At 37.9% G+C, this 12,037-nt stretch overlaps 1 protein-coding gene across 5 annotated transcripts in view; it reads left to right on the top strand.

The window, feature by feature from the left end:
• Positions 1–12,037, top strand: part of LOC115240255 (tensin-1) — a 128,627-nt gene that overhangs the window by 94,091 nt on the left and 22,499 nt on the right. For all 5 annotated transcript variants that reach the window (XM_029815306.1, XM_029815305.1, XM_029815307.1 and 2 more), the window contains exons 7-8: positions 1,795–2,092; positions 3,023–3,260. In XM_029815306.1, coding sequence (XP_029671166.1) covers positions 1,795–2,092; positions 3,023–3,260 — 536 coding nt within the window. The remainder of the gene's footprint in view (positions 1–1,794; positions 2,093–3,022; positions 3,261–12,037) is intronic.

Here is a 12,037-nt window from a genome sequence, read left to right on the forward strand (position 1 = left end):
TTTCCCTCTCATTTGGAACTTCTTAGAAATTTCTCAGAATAATTCAGCATCTTTTTTTTTTTAATTTACTCTGTAATCGCTTCGTTCACACCATGATTGCAACATTTACTTGCGAGGAAAGATAATCGCCAGTCGAGATGATATGAACAAAATAAAATGATTGCCCACGGTGTATATTTGATGTACTTGTTATTCAAGAAATATTTCTGTCAACCGATTCTCTATCGCACGTACTACGAATGACCGATCCAAAGATAACGAGCTCTCATCATCATCATCAGCAGCCTGATCATTTACCTCATTACCATGTCGACGTGTGCATTCGTAATGATTGTAATGAAACGCGATCGAGCTTACATGAGATTATCTCTTTAAATCTTGTTCGCACTTATAGCCAGTGCACTTATAGCCAACGCATTTTTCCAATTTAAATACAACCGGAAAAAGGGAAAAAGTTTTTCATATCTGCATGATTAAAATGCATCGAGCTAAATTTATTAAAATAATCTTAATTATATGCATAAAAGAGAAGTTACTTTTAAATGATTCGAAAAGTTATCGCAATTATTTGAATAATGATTTAGATATGTAATGAGAAAATTATCATTTTCATCGCAAAGAATTAATAATTATGTTCCGAATAAATTATTTATATATAAGTAAAAATAATTACTTGGATGAGTAATATTACATTATATTGAATTATGTATTTTTTATGGATAAATAATTATTTTTTAATGAATGATTTGCACAAAAATACTTATTTTTGTAAGTATTAACAGCTAACAATATTAAAGCGTTCAAATCATTAATCTTTCTTACAAACAATCATTTTTTTTTTTTTTCAAATCGATTACTGAAATAAAAAAGAAACTCAATAACTCGAATAAATTATGTAGACAAATAATTGCGCTAAATTTTTTTCTATTTTTCAAAGAATTCCAATCGATCCTTTTTCAAAGAAGTCCAATCGATCCTTTCGATTCTCTATTTTCACGCGTGTCTTCGTTTATATCGCGATTTATACTCGCAGTTCGACCAACCGGTTGCTTTTAGCGAAATAAATGCGATTCATCCGGCAGTTTATCGCGCGTATTACGCGCCATCGACCCCAACGTTACCGCGGCCGCCGTATCATTACCGTCATCATCGTCCTTATCGTCGTCCTCGTCATCCGCGTCACCGTACGCATTCATAATGACCGTAATGAGCCGCGACTGAGGTGTGCCCGCGTGCGTGGCGACTTCCTCGGCGCACTTCTTCTTCTTCTTCTTCTTCTTCTGCTCATCCTATAGCCTCCTCTTCGTGGTCCTTACCTCGCTCGGTCTTGCTTACCGGAGTTCCTCCATTAATTCCGCAAGCCGCGAGCATTAGCATGTCGTTAGTGTAGCTGCGCTCTTGTGAACATATGAAAGCATTACCGGCGAGAGATCTCTTACGACGAACGATGTCGAACGTTAGTTGCTCGTGCCGACGTGTACATCATTTCGTGTTACGGGCTAAGACTTCTGTTGCTCGAACCATCAATCTCATTCATCATATTTCTCATGCATACGCACATTTGCTTAAATTTGTTTCTTTTTATCTTTTTTATTTTTCTTTGCGATGTTGATCACATCAGGAAGATCGTTTCATGCTTTTCATTAATTCATCGTTTATTATTTGTAACATAAATTTTTATCTTTTTAAACATTACTGATTCAAAATTACGAGAATCAGATTTTAAATAAAAAATTAAATAATTGTTTGTATTTTCAAACGTCAGGCATGAGAGTGGTCTCTTGGATATTTCAGATACATCGAGTATTTCAGTGGATTGCTATCGGGCTCCCTGAGGATCAGCCAATCGCCATTGTATTTGACCCACCTGACAGTTCTCGGAGTGCCGCTCTTTGAACCGACGGGCTGTCGAGCCTTCCTCAAAGTATACGAAGGACTAACACCGGTATACACTTCGGATCTGTATTCGGTGACAAATGCGCGCGAGTTCACAGTTAATCTAGGCGGACTTCGACTAAGGGGTGACATTTTAGTCAAGTGCTATCACAGGGTATACTCGAAGCAGACTCGAGAGGTCATGTTTTCCCTCCAGGTGAGAATGCAACGCACGTAGTAGATGCATTGCGTTATTGAAAAAATTGTTATAAAATTTTTATTATTTAGAGTTTTATATTATTTCATTCACATAGAATTATATACGATATATCAAATAGTATCAAGTTAACGTACATGTATGTCGTTTACGTCGATCGTGTATAAATACATCACAATGATGCATTTATGATGAATGCATTATAATAGTATGCATGTGACACAACATGAAATCAGCGGTGTAAATAGCAATTAATGCAAAGTGCTTCGTAAATAGTTATAAGGATAGCGATCTAAATGTACGTGTCTGCGATACGTGTTTGCGCGATAATTTTGTACCCGACAGGCAAACAACATCCTCTGAAATCGACGTAACATCATGATCAGTTAATAACTACATGCTTTATTCTCTCTGACACGGTTAAAAAACTAATATATATAATCTCTCTGGAAAAAGCACATCGATCACGATATGTAATGCATCAAATCTTATCTTGTTAGAATGACGAGATTTATAATAAAAATAGAAATATATTGCACGTTTTTATTTAACTTGATCGAAATTATAATACATACTTGTTTACGCAAGCCAACAGTAACATTTAAATTTGCATACCGATTGCATGTGTTTTATATGTATTATCTATATATTTTATATATATATATATATATATATTTATGTATTTTACTACGATAATTCACGTTGTGTCAGAAATTTCGCATATTTTTCGAAGAATATCCAATCAATTTCCGGATTTTAAGTTTTTATCAAGATTGAATCAACTTTAAATTGCTCAGAGAATCTACAAACTAGGAAAAGTTTTTACTTTGCGATGTATACCTACTATATGAACAAAAAAAAAGCTTATGAGAGCTGAGTACGCGAATCAATCATACATATTCTCACATAAGACCATTATTGTTTCCGCAGTTTCACACGTGCGTAATTACGGAGAACGTCGTGTCCTTCCCGCGATCGGAGCTCGACGTCGCCTGCGACGATCCCCGATGCCCGCCCGACAGTGTGGTAACACTCTACTTTGCTACCGACGCGAAACGCCAGGATGGTCCAGTGCCGGCCCCGACGCCGGCTGTGCCGCATGCATCGGCGCATCACGATCCCATCTTGCACTGGGACAGCTACACGAATCTCGAGATCAGCGACGACGGTGAGTCGCATATCTTTCTTTCATTTTTTTATCATTTTTTTTCAAATACGATAGCAAAAATTTATCTCTTTATTTAAAAATAATATACGTGATATTTCAATAATTTTTTAAAGATTAGTTAAAATTGGACATTAAATAGTCGTCTACTTTAAATTATTGGTATTTAAATAAATGTCTCACGCAAACTAATAAATAACATCGATTTGTGCCAACGAAATATGTTTGGCAAAGGATAATACAACATAATAAGTTGCTCGAATATAAAATAACATCATTATGTGTCAATTACTATGTTTTATTTCTAAACCGCTTAAATAAAATACGTAACATATACGAGCATGCAAACGACGCGACATTGTAACAAGAAATAATTTTCTTTCGTGAAAAACGATATATTTCCGGTGGCGAAAATTCTCTTATTTGCAATATGATTCTTACAAGTGGATGCTAGTCTCACTCTTGTGCTGTAAATTAAGTGATACGAGCTCGTTGATTAATTTATCGATATTGTGAAAGCCATGATCTGCGGTTTACCCTGCCAGAAGAACTCATCGTTATCGACTAATTCGTACTAATTTTCGTCGTAATGGTACCCAATTAACCTCGATCTGACAGCGAGAGCTAGTCAGAAATACAACTTGGCTAGCGTTCACGGCGTGGAAGGGAGGGAGGGAGCAAGCTAGACGAAAGAGCGACGGTTAATATAGTGCATTTAGAACGGCTGACTAACGCCGCCGGAAATACGTTCTGCCAAGTGGAGAGAAAATGACGGTTTATCGCGACGGGGGCGATTTTCACGGTTCGAAATAGATCAAAGGTCGGCCCGATGGATGGGCAAGGTCCATCGCGTTAATCGCTTCCGAGTATAGCATTTCTATCCTGTCGCTACCTATTTACATCTTCACTTTTCTCTGCTGCCCTAGCGTAACTTTTTGATGAGATGAGCAAAGTGCTTGTCACAATCAATATACATATATGTGTGATGCAAAATATATTTTCTACATTTATTAAAAATATTACGTAAAAATTACAAGAGAATATAAGTAACGAACCAAATTATATAAAGATAAAAAATATCCATTAAAATGTTATATGATAAAAATATAATAAATTTTCAGTTTTAATCCTTTAAATTTAATTAAACTCGCGAAATATAATAATAATAAGCATTTTTTCTAAGTTCCCTTAAATTTATTTTTTTCTCCTATTTAAAAAAATTAATTCAATAGTGCTAAGGTAAACGTATTATTCAAATTAGTTTCATTCAAAAGGAGGCTTTACACTCGTTACATGGCTTTAGCCACGTTTTTAAGCAAAGAACATCCAATGTAGCGATTTGTTCTGCTCGGTATAGTGCTTTAATCAAAAGGATTGCGTCATCGTCATGAATCCCCCAAAAGCACGCGTCGGCAACGTCGGACGACCAACGCTCTCGGAGTCAATTCGTTTCGTTAGCGATCGGCCAGCGAGTTCCAATAAAGCTGTGTGACCCAAATTGCGCGCGATGCTAAATCGACGGCGTTTGTTATGGGACGAAGAGCGATGGCAAACGAGACTGGAAAGAAAGATGGAGGGTGGCCCTGAACGGCGCAGCCGAAGGGAGACGGATCAGTATTTGGGTTGGGCCGATTGGATGCCGGTAGGTTAATCGCAATACCGCCGGTGACCCATCTACCGGATATCCACCCCCGTTTGCCGGGCCGGAGGGTGTGACCAAACTGGAATCAATTCCACCTCTCAATAACCGAGCAGCCCCGCGAGCGAAAGAGATCGTGTACCCTGTCGTTATCAGGACACGATCGATTATAGAAATCCTTCCGCATAACTCTCGGCGCATAGACTTCAACGTTTTTTTTTTTAACATCAAAACATTGATCGTGAAATATTTTTAGAATTTTATCAGGGATATAAATATTGATCCCTTAAATATATAAAATTTCAATTATATTAAATTTTTAAATTATTTTTTATTAATTAATTTTTTTATTTATTTCTACATCGATAAATAATTTTGAGTTTGTGAAGGAATCTTGATACACGCGCGATCTAAATCACCCCAACGAACGGCAATACGCGATTTCCCAAACTGTCGCCCTTAATTGTGCCCGTACTGGCTCAGACGTTTTAAATCATACTTATGTTAAATCATTCTAATTCCACTCGCGTTGTCGAGTATCGGAACGATCTGTCTCGCTGACGGGCGCGCCCGCATCAATTGACGCTCGAGCCTTCGACTTGCGCTACTTTATTTAACGATTTAATGCGATTCTGCGCGCGCAATTTTTCTTGTAGCCGAGTGACAGGAAAGAGTTCTAGAAGATGCATTTTCCTGTCGCGAGACAACATTTATCCGCACGAAGAGCCTCCCGCTGGCGAATCCGCGAGTGTAACGAACTTCCATCGTGACGAGACGTTTGATGGAAACATCGCGGTGCCCACACGCTGCACCCACGCGACACAAAATACATTTCCTAGGGTACCGTGCTCGCACGAACGATCCGTTTTAACGATTTGCTGAGTTATATGAGTCGACGCGAGCTGAAGCTTTTCTGATCTTTATCTTTGATCGGTGACGCGCGAAGCGAAGCGGAAGTGTAATGAATCCTCTGTGTTTCCGGGTTAACGTTATATGAAACATCTATCTGTTCAATTCTCTTGAGATAATTTATTTAAGGAACTGCGAGAAAATAAAATTAAGACTGAATCTATTTAGATTGAAATTAAACTGAAGAAAGGAACATACCGAGAGAAAGTTTTTTATATTTGTTTGTGAAATGGATAGTTTTTTAATTTTTAAATCGAAATGAGAAAGAGAAAATGAGAGAGAGAGAAAGAGAGCAAATCTATATAAAAAATATATCTAATTTATAAATATAAATAATAAATATTACAATAATTAAAAAGAAATTAATAGAATGAAATTAATATGTATGTATAAAAAAATGTATTAATTAAAAGAAATTAATATATTTATATTTCTCTCTCTCACAGTAGAGTATCATTGCGAAATCAGAATGTAACAAAAGTCGTAGAAGCTGCATCGTGAGATGGAAAGCTGTACAATATACATAAATGATTTTCATGGTGTAGGGTGGGGAGTCTTCGAGTTTATTCTTGGCATCAGGACGCCATGGATGGGGATAGAGCTTAACAGTTTTCGCGCGCTTCTACGTAACCGGTCTCAGTTCGATTCGTGATTCTCCTGTGATCGATAGTGCGTGCATAATTCTTTATTTGTAGAAATTAGTATTCCTGTCATTCGTATCGATAAATACGAGATTTTATTGAGTGGTGATTGCGCGCAATTACACTATTGTGGCAACAGCAGAATCATAATTATTAAAGAAAAGTGACCGACGTTCCGCGAGTAAGTTAATTTTATTTTTTTCTTGTTATAACACAGCAATTTTTAAATTGTCAATTGATTAACCAATTTTAAAATAATTAAAAAAAGCAGTTTTATATAAAATATTATAAATATTCTTACATATTAAAAATAACGCTTTTCAATTTGATATGTTAATTTGAAATTTGTAGAAAAAAACTGAAAATTATTTATAAATTTTTATTAAAATTACTTTAAGTATGTTATATGATATATAAAAACAATTCTCTCGAAATATTTCTTTTTATCGCTTCTATCATGATACTGCAACGTCTTGCAACAAACATCCGTCCAACGTTTCACAATTGGAGAATGACCTTAATTTTACCATCTACCGTTAAGGCGATACTTCATATAGGATAGAGACTTTTGATCCAAAATTGGCGAACCGGCTTGACCGGGCTACTCTCGCTCCAAGAATCGCCTTCAGACCATACAACGAGAAAGTTGGTTCCCGGAAAGTGTAGATCGAGCTTGATGTTTGTAGAAGATACTAGACGATGTAGAAAACACCCTATAATTGGTAAGGGTCTTACATGCATGATTTCCCTTTGTCGCAGAATTTCTCGATCAAGCGTTTTATGAAAGAAGGAAAAATCTCTCAACGCCGATGTTCCGATTGTTTTCTCTTTTTCCCCTCGATATGGCACTTTTATCTAGTTACTGAAATTTATTCAGAGAATAACTTTTACTTTACAAAAGTTAATACTTTTCCAGATATTCCTATTTTTTTGCAAAGTATATAAAAATTTACTGAAGATACATAATGGACTATGTAATAAGACACTGAGATATACGAGAGGAATGTTAAGTAGTAACGGACATTAGTAAACAGACATTGCCTGATCTTTGCACGCGTTAACCACTTGACACATTGACAGCTTTTAACTTTTACCGCCGTTAGATTGTCAATTTTTCTGTGTCAGCATGTTTTATATATCAAAAAATAAAACGAGCGATTCGTCGAGTCTCAAAAATCCCGTTTGCTGGTCGATCTCGGATCTTTTGTTTGGCCGCTGTCGAAGAAATTGTACGGTAAAACAAGAAGAGAAAACGTCCGCCCAATAAGAATGAGAGAGAGGTGTAGGAGTGAGGACAGAGAACGGAGACAAGAGCCCATTGTCTTGTCGTTCGGTCATACGTCTTCCCGCTGTTACGTCACCATTGTTTACCCCAACCTCCGTGCAGGGCCGCCTCCAGCAGTTTTATTTTGCCACTTCGATGCCCATTGTGCGGACTTTTTGCTCTTTATGGGCGGACGTAACTAAGAGAAATTATTTTTTGCCCTGGCCAGATGTCAATACCGAAATTTCCGGTATCATTCATATTATGTGAAACCCTTTCTTTAGATTTGAGATGTACATATTATGTCATGACATGAAATATTTTCGGAAGGAAGGTAGGTGTGTATAATGTGAATAAAAAGTTTTAAAATTTGACTTTTAAAAATTTTAAGAAGTTTACTTAACAGAGTAATTATAATTAATTAAGACATAAGGAAATATATGATTATTAATATGTTTTAACAAGAAAATTAACATGTAAAGATGATGTAGATAGAGTAATATTACATGTCTAGAATCACATGCTATAAATTTACATAAATTTCTTTTTTGCTGGCAATGTTACGCTATTAATTTAATCGATCATTCTTAGCATCTCATCGATAAAGAGATACACAAATATAATGAATTGCATCGTCTCGTATTCCCGCTTTTCATCGAGATAGACGCATTATGCGTCATGTCATCTTGCACATAAATTGTGAAGGCGTCCTTGTCCCAGATTAGTTGCCTAGGAATACATCGTCGCTTACCGACGGTAGTCGACCAACTTTTCGCTCTATCCTCGTTACTCGCTGACAGTAGAAATAGCCACGATACGCTCGGACGAGTGCGAGGTAGTAAATCGGTAGTCGCGATCTGTCGCGGATGTACGTTTCATTCGCCATAGATCCGAATCTCCGATATATAGATCCTATTCTTAATCATAAATTACTTGTCTAAACAGAAATAAATAAAAGCAATCGCGATAATATAATATATGTCTAGAAAGTATCCCGGATACATTCTTGCCAATTGCAAATTTATTTATTTTTCTTCAAAGATATATATGTCGTATGGCAAAAGTCTTAATGCTATTCGCTTAAAATATTGAGTGTCGATATGTAGGGTGACTTAAACGTCAACGAGCTCTGATTATTTCGACCTCACGATCTCCGTATCAATCTTAATCTTGCGTATCTGACGTCGCATAGCAATTTCAGAGTTGATAAATCTTTCGTTATTAACGCAAGTGTTGACACGGGCGCGCGCCAATATCTTAGAAACAAATATAATTTATATGCATATCAAGTAATCTATAATAAATGATTGCGGTTAATTACCGGTTGTCGAAGCTTCGCGTATTACGAGTGACGACGCGATAATATAACGCAATATCTGTGCACGGTGGCTTATAATGGTTAAACAAGCGGGTGACGTATGTTATATACCTGGTGCGCCAATTATTCCTAAATACATCCCACACGCGCTTATGCAGATCCGGCGCGATAGCGTACCGCGTTACGCATTATGATCCCGGCGCCTAATGGGTTATTATTAGGCTACCGGATTGCGAGGCCAACCTATTCTTGTTTAACGCGGTGTTATTCCAGTGATGCAAGTGTCGTATCCCCGTGCTCCAGTTCGTGATGAGCAATCAGCATTGATATTAATATGACACGCCCGAAATTCACACTACACTGAAACACGTGCATGCGATCGGAAATTCGTGCCACGCGAGTCTTACTTAATGAACGCGTTCATATATCCGATATGAATTTCTCTTGATATGAGATTCTCTTGACCAATAATTCTGGGTCTTTCAATTGAGCAACGAGATGAAGCGTTTCGTTGAAATCGCACGTTACATAAAACTTACTGGCAATGAAATTAATCAATCGTATCTCAAGACTTTAATTATGACACTTTTATTATGACATATTAAAAAATATTTCAGAAATTTAAATATATATATCATAAAAATCTCTTTCCTCAACGTGTATATAGTCAATCTCTTTTTTCAACGAAATGTCGCGGCGTAGATAAGGCCTTGCGTCAAAGCGAGAGATGTAAATTCAGCTTGAGCAAATCCCAGCCTAAACATCCAAGTTGCTACCGCGGCGTTCCTAATTTATAAGCAATCAATCACTTTGATTCAACGCGCAATCCGCGCGGACCTAACCGACGCTCTCCTCCTGCCATAATTTCCCTTCATTGTCGTCTCGCGCCGAGCATTAGCATTAGCATTCGTCACCTGGTGCACCTGGTGTACATGCGATCGTACAATACGCGTTGCGTGAACTCGTTTGAAAGAAGAAACGCATTACCACGCGCGCGTGCCACGCGATATATCAGGATGCTGGTGCGTATTTGCGTGTGGTTCTTACTTGCCTGTCTGAACACACGTGCGTACGTTTCACCGGACGATGAATTATTAATTACCGGCCGTTCATTCGCGACTATCGCGTAGTGCCTAATTAAACGTGTGAAAATCGTGAGGAACGTGAGAAAAAGGAAACAGGGCGTCGCGATATTTCCCCTCGGCTCACATTATCATACTAATGGCTAATCTTTCAGGAATATGTGTTCTGGAATTTTATCGAAATATTCCATCTGCTGCTACGTATATATCTTAATGATCTCCCAAGCAAAAGTCATTTGCGAGCGGCCACGCTCCACTTTTCTCGAGTGCGGCCTTTAATTTCGTTATCGATCGGCGCGGTACGAATCGCAAGCGGTGGCGGTCAATTTGGTAGCGTTTTCTCGTGCGCGCCAAATAACGACGAGAAAGACGACGACGATGTAGACGGTCGGATGTGAGCCGAGAGTTGCCGTACAAGGACCGGCGACTGGAGGCCGTTGAAATGAGTAGAGGGGCTACCGCGAGAGAGAACACGCAACGACACTCTCGTACGAGACACGCACACGTGCGTGCGATCTCCGCGTAACACGAGGAACACGTGCACCGCAGTACGCTAGTAATGCGTAATGCAGCGACGTGCGTATGAGTGCAAATGCATGAATCAAGCGGCTCCACTCTCTTATCAATTGTTTTTTATTCGTACGCATGTTTAGAATAAGATTTATGAATGTGCCAGACATCATTTGACAGCTGTCATTTGACATCAATTTACATCTCTCACTTATTATAAATATTTTTTACGTGCATACTTATTATATTTATTTTCAACGGTCCGCGATATATTTTATATTCTCTTTCCTAATTTATTATTGTCAATTGTACATCTAAAGAGAGCCGCCCCCGTACAAGTATGAGAAAGTATGTGTCCTACTTATACAAGCGCCCTCAGAAAATATATGTACTCGAACCGAATATCTCATATAAGATCGAATAATCTCATATGTACATAAACATTACATGTCCTAAATATACGCACACGCACACGCGCCTTTGTATATGAATTTCAAAGGAACGATTCATGTGTGCATCTCAAAGGAGATGAGGCTGCGCGATTCGAGGTCTGCGAATATTCGCGGCGCGCATATCTGCACGCACGTGATCGTCGTGCACACGCGTGTGTTTATATGGAGCCGCGCGAGGAGAGGCAACGTTCCGAAACTCCATATCGCCATGCCAACTTCTTGCGTAGGACGTTAGCCTGGCCGCCGATGATGATGACGAGGACCGAGACGATGGTAGTGGTGGTTAATGCGAATGACGATGGTTGGTGGTGGTGGTGGTAGTGATCACTATCGTACGGCATTTGCAACGCACAGTGCCGTTTCTGTGCTCCCGGTGAACGGAACATTCGTTGTTTTCTCGTTACCTCTCGTTGAATCCTAAGCAAGTTGCCGAAGAAGTATCGGTATTCTTTCTTAGTGGCTGGTGAGTCCGCATTAGGAATCGTTTACGTGTTTAGTGCAACTAAATGGTTTCAATGGCTGACACTATTGGAGTTTGATACATAATCCGGTACGATAATATGATAACAAACATTATAATATATGTGATGAATAGATTAGTAATTAATTACAAAATTAAATAACTCGAGAATGTGATGTAACAAATGATAAACAAATTCATAAAGAATTCTAACTATGTTCACTCTTTTTGTTTTTTTAATAATTACATATTTTTTAAAAATTCAAAGTAATTTAAAAAAATTTTTTTAAACAAAAAAGTTATAGAATTTGAATGCTGTTTTATATTAGATTCTCTCCCTCTCTCCAAAAAATATCGTTAACTACTTTATTATATAAAAAGAAAACGCAATTGATAAAATCTGTCTCGATCGACTTTTATGCTCATAGACTAATTTTGCGAAACGCTTTACTTATCAACACCCTTAATCATAGCTCGCTCCGCGCGACCCTTTACATCTTTCCCT

The sequence above is a fragment of the Formica exsecta genome, unplaced genomic scaffold, assembly GCF_003651465.1.
Source record: "Formica exsecta isolate Colony F162 unplaced genomic scaffold, ASM365146v1 scaffold421, whole genome shotgun sequence".
NCBI lineage: Eukaryota > Metazoa > Arthropoda > Insecta > Hymenoptera > Formicidae > Formica > Formica exsecta.